General features: G+C 44.4%; 1 protein-coding gene across 1 annotated transcript in view; it reads right to left on the reverse strand.

Moving 5' to 3' along the window:
- LOC147434690 (uncharacterized) overlaps nt 1–17826 on the reverse strand; it is a 93381-nt gene that overhangs the window by 58653 nt on the left and 16902 nt on the right. The window contains exons 2-6 of the mRNA XM_086490014.1: nt 10091–10228; nt 9738–10005; nt 9408–9641; nt 7919–8084; nt 7297–7443 (exon numbers count right to left, since the gene is read on the reverse strand). Coding sequence (XP_086346140.1) covers nt 7297–7443; nt 7919–8084; nt 9408–9641; nt 9738–9955 — 765 coding nt within the window. The 5' untranslated portion in view covers nt 9956–10005; nt 10091–10228. The remainder of the gene's footprint in view (nt 1–7296; nt 7444–7918; nt 8085–9407; nt 9642–9737; nt 10006–10090; nt 10229–17826) is intronic.

The raw sequence follows: 17826 nt of genomic DNA on the forward strand, positions 1-17826 counted from the left end.
CGCAATGATTTGCTCTCATGCATCTCTCTCCCCTTTGCATATATGGTAATGCCCGACTAGTTGGGCTTCTCAAATGACCATGTACAATTATGGAATCCAAGCGCAGTAAAAGGGTGTCTAGGCTCAACGCAAAGTGGACACATGGCAGCCCCAGATGCACTTGCCAAGTCTGCAAGAAGAGGGGGCGCCCATTTTGAGAGAAGGCTGATTTTTGGCTCATAAGTGACTACTGTGTGTGTGTGTGTGTGTGTGAGAGAGAGTAGTGGGTGCAGGTAATCACAGCTTTATGGAAAGCTTTCCTTCTCCCTTGCTCTATGTAGCGCGATGATTTGCTTTTGTGCATCTCTCTCTCCCCTTTGCACATATGGTAATGTCCCACTAGTTGGGCTTCTCAGATGACCATGTACAGTTCTGGGGTTTTATGCGTGTTTACCAAGGCAAGAGCCTTCTGTACAGGAACCGGACTAGCTAATTGCTAATCCCCCACAGGTATACACAGTTCCATCGCGAAGGATTGCGAGACCGGAGAGTTTTCTCGAGTGAAAACTCGTCCGTTGCAAAGGGGAATTGTTCCATTGGGTGCGGGAGCACCTGAGACACGCGTAGACGTGTTCGCTCCGTCCAAAACGACAGCCTGCTGTGTTTTTTTGCAGGTTTAGGGTTTCGCACCTAAACTGCAGGACATCACTAGGGGAGCCTCACGAAATCCTCTGGATGCTTAAACAGGGCTTTGGGCACTTGACAATGTCAAAACGGGGAGTTACAACACGCTGAAATTGACTTGAAGCTCACTGGAAAGCTTCCCAACCGCAAGGGAAAGTGTCCTTGACGTGTACTTTTGACCTACAGAGGTTTTTGCGACGTTATGCTCGCGAAATTGGGTCAAAAACTTGCGGTTACAGCCATGGACAGGTTTGGACAGCTTGGTGAGAGTTAGGTGAAAGTGTTCAGATCATCTATTCGCAATAAGAAAAAAGAAATACCGAAAGGGGCGCAAGTCTTTGGGGCCAGCAGGGTGTCGCTATCTGGTTGGTAGCACTCTGCTGCCGAGGCCGTGGTTTGTGTGAAGTGTTAATTCCAGTCACACGCTTATTCGTGAAGTTCCTTTGTGTCGTAGAGTTTATCAAGTAAAGAATCGGGTGAAAGCTAAAGTCTACCGCCCTAGTGGCCAATTTCACTTCCCACCACTCTGCAAGCCAAGAACAAGACTTCAAGCTCATAGTAGATTTGTGAATGACACGTAAGGTGTCTGAAAAAAGACGAATACCAAGTGTAGAAGCGGAAAGGGGGTTTGGAGGGCCTCTATTGGGTCTTCTTGTCACAAAATGATGACATGGCATCCCCGAATTGGAAAGTGACAAAGAATAATTTGTTCCAACTTATGGGGTCCCGTCTGATGGGGCCTAGGGGACATAAAGATAAATAAAAAATAAAAAGGTCAAGCGTTGGCTGCTGACGTGGCATTGTGTACGGAATTCTGCAATTTTCAGCGCGATTTGCGCTGCCAGCTTTTGGCGTTGATGCTTTTGGGCCAGATGCTTTTGAGACTGAAGCTTTTCATGTAATTGCTTTTGAGAAGGCGTACGGCTTATAAATATGTACCTAGGGGCTCTCTTCCCTCAGTTTTGTTGGGAGCACAGAGTAGAGAAGAACCTCTGACTTTGTGCCTTGATCAAGCATTAATATAGAAATAAATACCGCAAGGGGCGCCAGAATTTGGGGCCAATATCTCTAGGCACGGAACTATGTCGGGCCATGTCGTCTCTCTTTAAATTGTGATTAAACTTATTAAGTTATTTCCAGTTATTCTCACGTGTGTCGTGCCAGATTTCCGACATGGGGTGTCCAAGTCTGTTACAGTGGTATCAGAGCTCAGTCGATTTTCCTTCTACGGAGAATTTGATCCCTTCTATCACGACACACATAGATTGAGTTGACGATCCCACAAGGATCAGAACAACCCACCTGACAACTCAGGGTCGGGTGAAAGCACGGAAAATTCAAATGGACGACGACCACCTTCTGTTGATTCAGAAGAAGAGTACGGCCCACGGAGTATGAACAAATGGAGATGCAACGTCAACAGTAGGTTGATGCTTGTGCTCGATAGATGCTCCAGTATTTGAAGGATCCCCAATATGCAAAAATTTTTACCAAACATCAGATCGACAAAATGCATACCCAGTGGCATACAGCCATTGACTCACCTCTAAAGTCAGCTTTGAAGAAAACACCTGCTCCACGGGTGTACACTGAAGATGAACTTGACGATGAGGTAGAACGACGGGTCAACCGAATCTTGAAGACCAAGAAGCATTCAAAGAGACGCAGCCCAACAGCAGACTACCCTGGCTACTTGGGTCGCCAGTCGTCTCTTGCAAATGCATGAAAGACAAAGAAACGCGTATGTTTTGAGAGGTCGCCAATCGTCTTTTGCAAATGCACGAAAGACAAAGAAACATGTACATTTTTTAGGGTGTTTCCAGTTCATCCTCATCCTCTTTAGACAGTTCGGATAGCTCTTTCTCCTCTGATTCTAGTCGTGAGGGCAGAAAGAGCAAAAAAAGAAGAAAGACTCAAAGACACGGTAAGAACAAGAAGGCAAAAAAGAGCAGATCCCACCAAAGATCTCGAAAATCTTCTGACAGTTCTAAGGAGGACTCGTCCTCTTCTGAGAGTTCGAATTATGATGATCAGATGTTCTACTCTAAGAGGAAGCACTTTTATAGAGCTAATCAATACGACTTTCTCGAAGATAAAAGCAAGAAAACAAGATCATCGTCAAGGTATATGGGTGGCGTCTGTAGTACATGCAATGCCACCCTCTTCCTCATGAAGGTAGGCCTCTCCACCTCATTGGGAAAGTGGAGGATGAGAGCTCTCTTTTAAGTTTTTGGTGGTGTCCTTGCCAGCTCTTCATGTCTTGGCAGACAGGAGGGAGTCATTTTTGTATCCGAGTTTAAGGCAAAGCTCTTTGGCATCTTCTTCGGGGGTAAAGGTGGGTGTCTCCATGATGCCCGTCACTTGCACATTGAGACGTCGTGCTCGTCTCATCTTCTCCTCCTCTATTGTGGTTTGTATAAGGAGGTGCTCACCTTTTCCTCTTTGACTTCTTTGCGGAGGTTTTTACGTACTACCTCCACCCATCCCTCTTACTTGACTGCTATCTTCTCGAGAGAGAGAAATGAAATGAAATGATATATTAACGTCTACAAAAGGCCAAAATGACCTATGAGACCAACTGATTACAATGATGAGAGAGAGAGAGAGAGAGAGAGAGAGAGAGAGAGAGAGAGAGAGAGATATGAAATGAAATGATATATTAACGTCTACAAAAGGCCAAAATGACCTATGAGACCAACTGATTACAATGATGAGTCTAGTACCAAGTCTGGGTACAAACAAAGAACTGAGATAGGAGTGCTACCGACTCCTATGGGTGGCTGGTAGGCTGAGCAATGGTATCATGCCAAAAAGGTACAAAATGGGGATAAGTGTCACCATGGTATAATAAAGCAATAGCATGGAACCTATCCTGGTCGACACTCTGGGTGTCGTGCTAGAATCCTATGGATCCTCTGCCGCAATCTCCGCCGGTGCTGCGTGGCTCGATCTCCCCAACTCTATAGCTCGGTCAATGAGAGTACCGCTGGTGTGTGTATGGGTGGGAACCGAGCTCTGTGATGGTGTTGTCCCCTCTGCTTCTGTGGTACTCAGACTGAAGAAATCTGAGATGCGTCTTTGGGACTGTCTCTGTCTTTGCCCTCTCAATGGAGTGTCTCTATGTCTCTGTATCTCAAGTAGAAATAATCCGAGACACCTTTGATCCTGATATCTCATGACTCTATCTAACGAGTCAAAACCATCTCTGAATAAACAATGAAAGCGTCCCCGTATCTCATAGTAGACTGTGCAGTGACATATGTAGTGAAACTCTGTCTCTGGCTCTGCATGGCATAACTGACAAATCCTACTATCTGCTGGTACGCCTCTGAATCTACCTATCTCAATCCCAAGCTGGTGTGAAGATGTGCGAATCTGGCCTATGGCACATCGTAACCCATGAAATAGATGTGTGTCCATGTAGCTGGGCCGTGTGACAAATCCATCTGTCGTGAGTTGGAGAAGATGCTCTCTATAGAAAGCCCTCTTCGTACCCAACTCCCGTGATGGCTCTATCCATGTCCTCTTGTTATCAAGCTGGATAAGATCCTGCCGAATGAGTCTAGCACTCTCCATCCGTGTAAGAGCCAAAGATGGTGCATCAAGAGAATACTGGAAAGGGGGCAGCCTGTCCATGCTGAAACCATGCCTCTGAAACCATGAGCTCATCTGTGCATACCAACATGATGTATCTCCCTGCAATGCCAGCTATCTGGATGACTCAAGAGCAAGCCTAGCATACCTGTCCCTGGTGGTGTCCCATAAGCTGTGTACAAATGATACTGATCTGGTGAGTGCCTCAACCTCCATAGGTGGGGCAGCCAGCTCCGCTCTTATGATGTCATGTGGAACTGAGGCCTTGGCTCTAATCAGCCTAGAAATCATAAGTATCAAGGGTCTCTTCATATTACTCCATCCAGCACTGTCAACAGACGGTCCCCAAACCTGAACCCCGTAGTGCATAACTGGAGCGACCAAAGTGTCGAAGAGCCAGAGCTTTGTTCGAGGTTCCTGGAACTGAACCTGCGAACAAATCCTCTCCAAACCGCCTAGGGCTGCATAGGCACAAGTCAATCTAGTGTCTGCTGCCCCTTTCAGTGTGAACCTCGGTCCACTAAAGACCACCCCAAGATATGTGTATGCATCAGTGTACTCCATACTGTCCTGCCCATATGTGAATGTAGGTGCTGATCTCCTAACCCACTGTGGCGTGGTATTAATAATTAAATACCATGACCTTGGTTTTACCAAGGTTGACAGACAATCCACTATCCGCTGCAAAACTATGCAATGCATCCAAATGTCTTTGCATACCCTCTGGTGAGTCTGATATCAACACGATATGGTCAGCATACAATAACAGAGGGATCCATGTCCCTGCGAGCTGAGCACCTCTATCTCCTCCTCTGTCAATATAATCAGAGACCTCATCAACATACATACCAAATAAAGTAGAGGACAATGGGCATCCCTGTTTCACTCCGATAGTGGAGTGAACTATGTCAGATATCCCCTCTGATGTGCGTACATGACCCATCACTGAACTGTACAATGCCATAATCCCCCATATCAGCTCTGTGGGTACCCCCAATTCCATAAGTCGGCGCATCAATCTGGCCCTCGGTACTGTGTCAAAAGCTTTGCGGAAGTCTACAAAGCTGCAATAAATCTGTCTACCATGTGCTCGACCCTCCTCAATGATAGCTCTGAGTGTAAAGACATGATCTAGTGTGGAGAAACCCCTCCTGAAACCAGCGTGCCCAGGTGCCCGTATGCCCATAATCTCTGCCCAACTGCTCAGCCTATGTTCAAGGATGGATGCATACAACCGTGCCAATGTGTGTCCTACCATTATAGTACGGTAATTCCCCGGCATTGTGGGGTCTCCTGTCTTGAAGATAGGTACAATAGTAGATAATCTCCAAGACTCGGGAAAGCCCTCACACATGACACGGTTGAATAACCGTGCAAGCATCTCTGCCAACAAATCCCCAACATGTATAATGTGCTCTGCTACCAAACCCTCATGATCCTGTGCTCGTCTGGTCTTCATCATGTCAATGGCCTCCTTTACCATCTCAGTGGTAAAGAAGGTGCTCGTGGCTGGACATGGTTGTGGTGGATCTGGTAGTGGTGTCTGTCCAGGTACAGTGTATAAGGATGCTGCATACTGCCCCCATATCTCTATAGAAGTAATCACTGGTTCCTAGCGTTAGCCCCAACCTTGTTCTTCTTTCTTTCCGACATGCTACCCTTGTCACTATTTGGCACGGGAGGTCCTTTAAAGGGAATCTAGGGTACCAAATAGGCATTGCAGATCACGGGGCAATCTTGATTATTGCAACCTTAACCATACTGCATTCACCAAAAGTCAAATGTTCAACTACCTCAAGCCACCAATTTAAAAACAAGACACTAGGAGCATTTAAACAATCCTGTTTGCACATGGCATTGTAGAGGACAATCAGCTCCTTAATGCCTAAAACAAAAGCAGCTTGAGAGATCCAAGCTAACATAAAGGTTGCAAGGCGCCCTCGAGCCAATTGAAGTGGAGCTTGAAAGGTTTTGCATCTGGTATCCACTCACCGGTGAGCATGTTTATATTATGAACCAACAGGCACAACTTGTGAAAGATCTTTTACATCCCCATCAAATAGACATGGCTAGGGGTTTTTTACATCCCTATTGGATAAAAGCGGTTAAAGATTTAAATAATATTCTGCTTCTTTATTTGTAAAATTTAAAAAGGATTCTGCTTCATTTTCCGTGAAATTTTATGGTAGGATATATATCATCATCAGCTGTGCCTTGTTTTGGTCTTATGGACCATTTTGGCCTTTAAGTGACCTTAATATTTCTTTCTTTCTTCCCTACCCTCGATCACTATTTGGCACGGAAGGTCCTTAAAGGGTCAATGAATGAGGCATTGCAGATCGGCAGTAATCTCAATTGTTGAATCGCAACCTTTATTATAATGCATTCACCAAAAGTCAAGTGTTCAACCTTTATTATAATGCATTCACCAAAAGTCAAGTGTTCAACTACCTCAATCCCACCAGCTTGAAGTCAAGACACTAGGACCAATCAAGCAATCGTATTTGCACTCTGTTCGGGGTATTGAAGAGGACAATTGGCTTCTTGTTTCCTCAAACAAAAACAGCTTGGAGGATCAAAGCTAAGATTAAAGCACCCTCAGCCAGCTGAAGTGGACCTTGAAAGGTTTTGCATCTTATGTCTACTCACCAGCAAGCATGTTCATATTATGATCCAGCAGAAAAATATTTTTTACATTCCCATCGGCGGATAGAAGTGGCACGATGCTTAATTGCAAATGGAAGATCACCCAGATTTTCTAGCGGGTAAACCATGTTAACAATTGTTGTAAGCTGGTGATTTTGGAATATACACTTGACTGAAAAATTTGGACCCCTATCTCTTACCCACAAAATAACAAAGGGTGTCCTATGAACAGGCCAAACAACATGCTAAAGAGACATTCACAAGAGACCTACAAAACTAAGACAACTACACAGAGCTTTAATGTAACATGGTAACTATATTGAAGGTGAAAAAATGTGTCATAGCCATTAATTTAAGGCAATAAAATAAAAGAGATGTGTGGTTATTAAAGACCTCTTTTGCTAAAAGCACTTGCCGGTGCAGCTCAACATTTTCCTGCATCAGTCTTTCATTTTTCTGCAAGAGCAACCCAGTTTGCCTCATGTGGTAGCCCAACTCCTTAGCTAGTTGATCATTGTCAGCAATAATTTTCTTTGTTTTCTGTCACAAGCATACAAGTGAATGAAATGGGAACCAAGTTCCAGTCTTTGGAACACTTGTGATTGTCAAGAATTGCTGACAAGACACATTTTATGCGTTTTATAAGAAAAATAAAGCAGCAAAACAAATGATCAGAAAACAATGAATCCCGAAGCTACCTACTCTTACAACGCTGGCCTGTTAAAGCACTGTTTTTCGGTATTAACGCAAAACCATTACCAATCAATACAAATATTACCCTCCTTTTTAGAACTACATTGCAAACTTACTTCGGGTAAAGCCAAACCTAGGCAGTTTGAATGCTTCAAAATGCTTTTCAATGCTCTGTGAAACATGTAGGAACTATGATTTGGATTGTATGTAGGGCTATGAAACACGTACCAGAAGCGCTTTATGCATGGGCACCTTTGTATCACTACAATTAAAAAGAAAAACACTTTCCACACAACAATTTGAAAAGGTATTAGAACAGTACAGCATCTAACTGTTCATCCATGTGTTGCAACATTTGCATCTTGGTCTCCTCGATACGGGCTAGCATCTCTTTTCTAAGCCTTTGCTTTTCTTGAAGGGCTAACCTTTCTGTGTCGCTAATAGCATCTTGATGCTCTTTTTTCTCTCTCTCTAGTTGCTCTTTCAAACTGGGTACAAGAGTGACCTTTTAATTTACTCAAAAGTGAATGCTCTCAACTAAGACACAAATGATATTATGAATATAAGGAATATAAGTCTAGAGATAGCATCCTTGCCTGCTTACTTGTGTTTGCATGCATCCAACAATATTATTCACTTCTTGTTGGCATCTAGTGTTCCCTACTTTTTGTGCAGACACCAACCCTTGAAACTTTGAAACTTTAGGTTTCAAGGTTTTGTGCAGAACTTTGAAATCTTGGAACTCAAACTTTCAGTTTTACCAGACATGGCATCCTACAGCACCCTACATTTGTCAGCCTACACCTACTGGTTTACGGATTCTCAAGTTGTAGTGATAGAAGCTCATTGGCCACAACAAATGCTTAATTGTATGACCCCTGATAATGAGCTTTCTGCCTATGTCAGTCCCCCACCCCCTCTTGCTCTATCAACCCCTCATCGCATGCCCTGTTTGCAAGGTTCCCTACAACACTGCCGTCCAACTAACAGTTTGATGACATGGTAACCACGAACCCAACACACAAGCACTAGAATCCCGAACCAAAAGCCGGGCGGTGCAATTTGTGGGCCGTAAATCACGGACTGTACGGATGGTGATGTGGCAGCAGCATACACATACAAGCACACCAATATTTAACCACAGCCATGCAGAGATGACATGGCACTACTGACTTGGCTAATTTTTATGCTGAGAGTTTCTTTCTGGCCCAGTTAATTAATCCAAACGATTTTAAACGCTTTCTAGTACTGATTTTGGTAAAAATACTTTTTGAGTTGCTTTTGGGGCCAAAGTGCCTAACATTTGAGGACACTGCCAGTTGTAACCAGATTGAAAGCATGGTCGCATATAACAGTTGTAAATTCTCTTGATTAATGAATAAAGAAATATGGCAGGGAACGCTCGACTTGAGGGACAATACTCTGAAGCATTGAAGATATGGGAAACCGAGTGTTATATCTGCTTCACCTCTTATGTCCTAACCTACCTCTAGTCTACCCTTGGCTTCGCACGGAAAATCTCAAGCATAAAGACAAGACTTTCTTGTCTAAGATAGAGAGGTGCTGTAATGCATTCATAATGTCATTGCAAATGGATCTACAAAGGGTGGAACGCTTTTGGAGCCTTGTTATGAAAAGAGAACCAGATAGCTTGAAGCATTTACGAAATCCATGTCATCTTTAGTAATTTGCTGCATGAATCCAAAGAAAACAGCCTGTAGATCCTAGGGAGAAATGAGAGCTTTGATGTTCCTATTGATTAAATACTTCTTCGTGAAGGATACAAGATGCAGCAACTTACACATACTCACCTTGCAATTTCCTGTTCTATTGCTGCCTTCTGTTTCCTGAATTCATCAATATCACGCAGTTGCACTTCTGCATTTACCAACTGAAGCCGTAAATCTTCAGTGACAAACTTATGAGTACTCTTTAACTCATGCATATCTTTGGTGAGATTTTCTATCGCTTTCATATTTTCAGCCTTGACATCGTTAAAGGCTTCCTCTAGCTGATAAACTTTTGATTGCTTGTTCTTGAGTTCACTGCGAAAAAAAAACCAGAATTTTCCAGGTCTGTTTCTCGAAGCACCTTTAGTTCTCAGACTTTATAGACGCTCTAATATGAGGGGCTCCAAGTACCTGCTAAGGCAAGCAATGACATCTTGAAGCTTTTCCTCCATCTCGTTGGTGGTTGCCTGCTGCTTCTCCGTATCATTTGCAAGTAACTGAGACCGCTTCTCAAGCCTTGAAATTTTATCTACAAGTGTCTCAATTTCCAGATCCTTCTCAAGTAGCAAGCTTTGAACATCACCATCATTGTCGTCCTTGCTGTCCCCTTCTTTCCTTTTAGGTGGCATATCTTTTTTCTTGTAGCACTAGTGCAACAAATTTGAGCTTTCCATTCAACCTAAATTCAGGAGAACAATTCAGTGTAAATACTTGCAACAGGAGGCATCAAATGCATTACTGCACAAATACTAGAGCCAACTTACTTGTCCAAAAACGGCTCCAAAAACTGAATTAGGTGGTACGCTCATGCTCCTTGGTCATACAAGACCTTCACTTGTATCATACTTTGTGGCAAGAATCTTCATATCTGTCTCAAGTGTTGTGGGTTGCCTCGGGCCTCTCTGTAGTTTACATGAAGCCTCACTCAAACGAACAAGACATAAACAACACGTTCCTCTTAGATTCTACACAACAAGAACAGAAAGACTAACGAATACAATAAAAAAAGGTCCCAATACTCCAGACCTAAACAACGTACAATGATGTCTAGCTGGCAATACACCCAGCTCCAAACCACAGACCATTGACTCTGATAGATGGGGGTGTTGAGGTTCAACGTTGCATTGATAGGTGCTTGCTGAATAGACATGTACGGACTCAACCAATTATATTTACTGAGATTAACTGATAGACCGAAGGGAGCTGTTAAGACAACTGAATGGTACGTAAATGATATCTGACTCTTGGAACAGGATAGCTACATGGCCAACCTTGATAGCCACCCAAGTGGATAAGTCACACAAGACTACCAATCGTCTCCAGCCCCCACCAAAAAACGTGCTTTCCTGCAGGTCCTCTAATCCACTTGAAACGAACAATTGAATATCTTCAGGGTCACCACCTGTTCCACCAAGACGCGACTCTTTGGAATATGGAATGCCTTTCAAAGCCATCAGAAATTAGGACTTTGTAGAAAGCTACATACTTCCGGCCACCAGCATTGACCATAAACTCTGTAGAGTCTATAGCCAGCAACATACTTGATATGATGGAAGCTAAATAGCTTCAGCTGTCATCAGCTGGGCATTGCAGCTGACACATCGAACTGAACCTAGCCTGGCAGGCGCAGCCATAGTTTTCCCATGCATCAACCATACATCGTGGACACAGACGGGTATGGAAGTACGGAATAAGTACGGATCAGGACCCCCAAAGATTCCATACGTCAGATTCCATATGGCACACTAACAACAGACTACATATGGCAGTTAAAAGAATACAAAGGTGCTTAAAACCATCGATTGCAGTGAAACACCATAGCAATTTTAGAATCTAGGCAAAGAACAAAATGGGGAGGCCAAAACAAGGAGTGTAATGTGCACATCTAACCCGATGTGCATGTGGACGAGCTGTAACTCCTATTTCTAGGGTTTAGGACAGCCTAGGAAGTGTTATGGCACCCTTGTGAGCCTGTACATAGGACCTGCATGCCCAAGCACTTTAGAGTAAATGTATATATTATACCCTCTGATTGCACATGACTATCAACTAGGTGTAGGCACTGGGGAGCGTTCCCATACACTTGCATTAGTACCCACGTCCTAGCCTATGTATTTACCTACATGTGAAGCACCTCTTATAATTGAGTTCATCAACTTACTAATAAGTGACATTTTAGCCAACCAACTAAAGTGGGTTTTTCTACTGGCATTGCCGGACCCAACTTTTTTTTCATATATAAGTGACCCTAGGGGTCACTTCTCAAGCATAAATCCAGTACCTGCAATACAAGCACCGGCATCCTCAATACCCAAGACGTTTTTGCCTAGCATCAGCCCATACCACCCAATCAGCCCCACAGTACTAGATCAGTCCTGCCATTAGCAGTTTTCAGCCATAAGTTCGCCTACCGTCGGAGATCCCGCAATAACAGCAGCATTTTCAGATTCAGCCCTCAGATCAGCCAGCATTTTTCAGTTTTCAGCCCATTCTCAACATGAACCATAGCAAATCAGCCCATAGCCTCGTTGAGTTTGCACATCCCATTCAGCATCCGTAGCGTTTTGCATTTCCAACACTTAACCTCTCAAATCCAAGCACCTACAACAAGATCCCATCAACATCTAGGACCGTTGTATCAGTATTTGTGCAATCTAAAGCAAATACCTCTCTAGCAACAGAGAGGGGCCCCCGTGAAGGGGGGTTGAAGATCCCATCCACTGTTAGTCTTCTTCTCTCTCTATCACTCACAAAACCTTCACTCACAGTATCATTCTATCTTCTCTCTCTAGTCTTGACGCACCGAGCATTCATCATCTGTCACAAGGCGGGCACCACGTGCCAATAGAAAAGAACAGACTGAACAGACTTTTAGCACTTCAATAACAACTGAACTGAAAGAGAGAGAGAGAGAGACGACACGCGACACGGAGTGGCGGAATTCCACCCCAAAGAGTATTGGCCCCAAACCTTGGCGCCCCTTTCGGTATTTCTTTATATTGCATCATCAAAGTACAAGCCGGTACTCCAGACTCTGCACCTTCTCCAGGAAGCATGCCAGAGAATGAGCCCTAGCCTCATATTTAAAGGCCCTTGGCCTGAAAAGCAGTTTATATGAAAATCTTTCAAACTCAAAAGCTTCTGGTCCAAAAAGCAATGCCAAAAGCTGCCAACGCAATTTACGAAAATCCGTACAGCTGCCACGTCATCAGCCAGTGCAAAATGCGGAAATCCCTACAGCTTGCCACGTCATCATGTCAGCGCAATTTTCGGAATGTCTGCTGCCTTAGGGTTAGGGTTTCTGGCAGAAATTAGGGTTTGCAGATTTTAGGGTTAGGGTTTCCAGAATTAGGGTTTCAGCAATTAGGGTTTTCAGAATTAGGGTTTCTGGCAGAAATTAGAGTTAGGGTTTTCTGCACTCGGGCAACCACGTCCTCACTCTGTGACACTTCTTCTGCTGCTTGTTCTTCTTAGGGTTTAGGCCCCTCGGCCGGCATCTGTAAGTTGGCTCCATTCTTTAGGCTTCGACACGTCAGCAGTTTGTTACATCATCAATCACTCCCGCTACACATTACATTGGTATCAGGGCTCTTTGGCATTGTTCGGTATTATCACTCGAGAAAAGGACCTACAGAACCTCTCTCAAATTTATTAGTGACTCCCACCCTTAGTCCATCGCGCATCGAGCGCACTCCCATCTTCATCGCTCTATCTTAAGGGCCATTGAGTCAGAAAAGAACCACAAAAAAGAAGGGCTTGTCCAGTCTCCCCTCGTTCCTCTTTTCCACTCATTAAGAGAGGACCTTGCACATTGTGGTAGGCCAATCGATGTGCAGAAAAGAACCACAAAAAAGAAGGGCTTGTCCAGCCTCCCCTCGTTCCTCTTTTCCACTCATTAAGAGAGGACCTTGCACATTGTGGTAGGCCAATCGATGTGAGGTGAAAAAAACAAACCTTGGTGTGAGCGTAACGCCGTCAAGGGGTGCACTCATAGGAAAGGTTGAGCTTGGGTGAGGGAAAAGCCTTCTTAAACGTAGATTGCAAGGAGTACCAAGTACACCAAGCACCTTAGAACCCCAAGTACCTCAAGTACCCAAGTACCCAAGTATCCCAAGAACCCAAGTACCCTAGTACTCGGTGCATGGTCATCACCCGAAGCGGAATGGATACTTTGTGTGAACGGTGATGAGAGTGGAATTGGAGAAGAAGTCCTTACACCAAGAGGATCGTTTCCGGATCCTCCTCCATCCCCATCTATGCCAAGGATTGCACCAAATTCTATGGAGGCTTTGGTAAAGTCCATGATGGAGATGATGCTCCAGGAGAAGGCTCGGCTAGGCAAGTCGAACAAGAAAAGGAGGCTCAATTGATGGGAATGCGATCGTGCTAGCTATGGTGGATGAAAGAGAAACATCGTGCACACAAGCGAGTATGTGTTGGCTAGATTATCACTCAAGCGAATTAGATTCCAAGATCAATTAACTTGGACTCATAAACACGATCTTGAGTATTTGCTAAGCCATCATAAGCTCACCATAAACAAGGGAGATGTAATGCAAAATAGACTTCATGAAATGAGCTTTAAGTAGCTCTACAGTTGTTGTCCCGCTCATAGGAGAGGGGATCTAGCCTAGACGCCGTGTTCGGACGGACGTAGTGTGAGCCCGGCCAGTGTGGCTGGCCATTATTATAAAAGGGAGGCCAAGGCCTCATTTGTAGTTATCGACCCCCTGGCAGAGTGCCAATGGTTAGCCCGCGAGGCTAGGAGTGGCGAGGTCACCTCGAGGAGGTGAGGCCGGGTGGTATGGGATACTCGGTCTTACAGGTGCACGCCTACGTCCTCGACGGACGTTGGCCCAACACGAGGGAGTTGTCGGATGGTAGCTATGGTCGGGTGGTTCGTCCGACACGTGTCTGTAGGCGGTCTGTGTAGCCGGGAGATCCACTCCCTGCTTTTGTTTCATGGTATCAGAGCCGGCTTGGTTGCACGAAGGACCGTGTGCACACCTATGGATAGGTTCGAGTCAAGGAGCCTCAATTTCACGTAATTCTTGGTAATTAATTGCTGAAATTTCGTGTGTGTGTTTGCATGTGCAAATTAATGCTCTGTCGCTGATTTTTTATAAAATCAAAGGATTTTTATTAAATGTGCTGGTTTCCGATGGAAATCAATACATTTCTCATTAATTTGTTGAATTTAGACTAAATTTGGCGTACATTAGCTTTTAAAATCTCGCCATAATCTCCTCATCTGTGCGAAGCGCAAAGAGAGAGAGAGAGAGAGAGAGAGAGAGAGAGAGAGAGAGAGAGAGAGAGAGAGAGAGAATTACCTCTCTCTGTGTGCTGGTAATTCTCTGTGTGCTTCATATGAGTCTGCGGAGAACGATAGTAGGGGGAAAGAGCTTGCGCTGGCTTTCTAGCGTGGACTTTATTTTTCCAACATGGCTCTTCGCTCGAAGCTCATCGTGTGTATGGCATGGGCATGCGCAAGCCCAAACACATGCGTGTGGTATCCTTCACTACCTCCACGCGGCATCCGTACGGCAAAGCAGTGCTCGATTTTATTTTTTTGACTTGCGCTGGAGTTTTTACGCTACCCTTTATTTTATTAAGTGCCCTTTTATTAAAACATGGCCAAGTGACTTTTAAGTGTGGGCACTTTGATTTTTTTAAGGGGTCAGTATGAAACCCGTAGGTTATTAAAAAAACTTACAAAGACTCAAAAGTTTGCAGAGAAAACCATTTTTCAGCTCCCTGCTTCTCTCCCGACGCTCCTCTCTCTCACCTGCTCGTGCCCTCGCGCTCCCGCCATCACCTGCTCACCTTCAGGTGCTCACATCGACGCGTAGAGCTCTTAACAGTATAACTTTTCGCGATCGAAAAGTGCAGAAAAGGGCCCGATTTCTTTTAGTTTTTCACGGATTTCGCCATGGATTCCTCCAGTCCGGATGCACAACGTGATAATGCGCCGGGTAACATTCAAATTCCATTCAAGCATGCTCTATACACATGGATTACAGGCAATTTCCAGAGCTTCGATCAACGTGTTACCACTCTGGAAAACGCGAAAGTTCAGACGAGCATTCGCTTGGCCTCTCTCAAAGGGGCCGTGCAAGGGCTTAATTCCCGGCTTACCGCTCTGAAAAATACAGCTCAGTCAACAACTGCGTGTATTTCCAAGGGCGAAACCCATCTCCAACAACTGTGGACATAGATTGCTGCTTTTGGACGTTCACAGGGCGGTCCTACTGCCACCGTTCCGTACAGAACCACTAATTTCTCGGGAGAAGAGAAAGAATGTACGGAATTGGCCGTAAAAAACTGGCTACACCAGTGGACCACATATTTTGACCTCAATGGGGAGCATGATGAACGGAGGATTCAGACGATTCCTCTTTATTTGCGCAGTAAGGCGCTTACCTGGTGGCGTGATATGACAGAGAAGCCTATGACATGGGATGATTTTTGTGTGAAATTCAAGAAGGATTTCACCAAAATGGATCCTTTGAAAGCTTACGCCAAACTGCAGAGTCTTTGGATGAAAGCTCTGTCTTTTGATAAGTACACAACGGCTTTCAAAGAAGCGCTCACCTTTGCAAGGTGGATTCCACACACGCTATGCACATATACTTGCTCGAATTACATGAGGATTACTGTTGGGCCTTAATCAAAGACAAAGCCTTGATTGACATCGAGGATGAAGTGGCAAAGACCAGGACGTTCCATTTGATAAATGAAGCGAATTATGAGAAGAAAAAAGCTTCAGACCATCAATCCGGCAAGGGCGCTTCAAGGAAGCGACCTCGATTTCAGCAAAGGTCAAAATCACCGTCGAGACCTTCTCAAGAGAAGAAGCCAAAAATGCTTCAGTTGCTGATGTAATGAAGAAGGGGGCTTGCTTCGGATGTGGCCAGACAGGTCACCAAATCAAGGATTGCCCCAAGAAGAAGACAAAGAAACCGCAAGGTTGCCCTTCAGTTCAGATTCACGAGATCTCAGGTAACTCCGATGTCATTCAAGTTGAAATCCATCATTTAGCGCACAGTTCATGCACTAATTATACTTTTAGCACCAAGGTGTTTGATAAGCACGATCTTCTCCGTTTCCTCGGGAAGATCAATGGTCACGATGTGACCGTACTCTTCGGTAATGGAAGCTCACACAATTTTGTGGATGCAAAATTGGTACAGAAACTGGGCCTGCAGACGCGGGACAATGACCATGATTATCGCATGAAGATGGCTCGCGACAAGGATACGGATGTATGGAACCAAATGGTTCCAAATTTGTAGCTCAAGCTAGCTGATTACAAAGAGAACCTGGATTTCCACATCATGCGCCTGGATAGAGCAGTTGTTAATTTAGGAATTCCATGGTTTTATGATAAACAAGACTCATTGTATATAGACTATGTACATCACTCTTTTGTTTTTGTTAAGCACGACATGCCTCATGTATCTGTTTCTCTTTGTAATCAGATTTCTGTAAATAATGGTTTTGCAATACCAATTGTTACTGCTTTGGAAATGTATAAAGATACAAAGTCTTTTGATGTTGACTTTTATCAATGTATACCATCTGCTTGGTTTGATTCATTAGTGCTTTGGTACTTCTGTCAATAAAATTCGTAAAAATGTTTCATGTTTTTCTGTTGAACTTGGGGATTCCGACAAATTCAACCTTATCGAAGAAATCATGACTGATTTCAAGGATGTTTTTTCTGATGATCTACCTTCTAGCTTGCCGCCTTCGAGAGGAGTAGATCATGGCATTGAGTTGGTTCTTGGTAGTCAGCCCTTCTCAAAGCAACCCTATCGGTTTAGTAAAACCGAGGAGAACAGAATTCAGCGGCAGCTGAAAGATTATCTCGATAGGGGTTTTGTTCGGCCAAGTAAATCCCCGTGGGGAGCGCCAGTGTTACTTTTTCGAAAGAAGGATAACACTATGCGCTTCTACGTGGATTACAAGGAGTTGAATAAGCTCACTGTCAAAAATAAGTATCCGCTTCCCGCATGGACGATCTGATAGATCGGCTCCATGGAGCGTTGTATTTTACGAAGATAGACCTGCGCGATCAGGCTATCACCAGATACGAATCAAACTAGAAGACGTTCCTAAAACAGGCTTCCATACGCGTTATGGTCACTATGAGTTTTTGGTCTTGCCTTTTGGTTTGACCAATGCTCCTAGTAAGAAACTTTCTGACGCTGAGATGCGTTATCCAACGTATGAGAAGGAGCTTTACGCCGTAGTCCACGCCTTGAGGAAATGGTGACACTACTTGTATGGCTCTACGTTTGTTGCATGGACAGATCATCACTCCTTGCACTATGTCTGTGATCAAGGTGATCTCAGAGGCCGAAAGGCTAGATGGGTTGAACTTATGCAAGAGTTTGAATTTGAGATCCGCTATAAAAAAGGATCCAGCAATCGAGTTGCCGATGCACTCAGCATGATTCCTGAGGTTAATGCCTTGTCTATGGCTGAAATCTCGACGGAT

Source organism: Adiantum capillus-veneris, chromosome 19 (genome assembly GCF_014529385.1).
Source record: "Adiantum capillus-veneris isolate H3 chromosome 19, ASM1452938v2, whole genome shotgun sequence".
NCBI lineage: Eukaryota > Viridiplantae > Streptophyta > Polypodiopsida > Polypodiales > Pteridaceae > Adiantum > Adiantum capillus-veneris.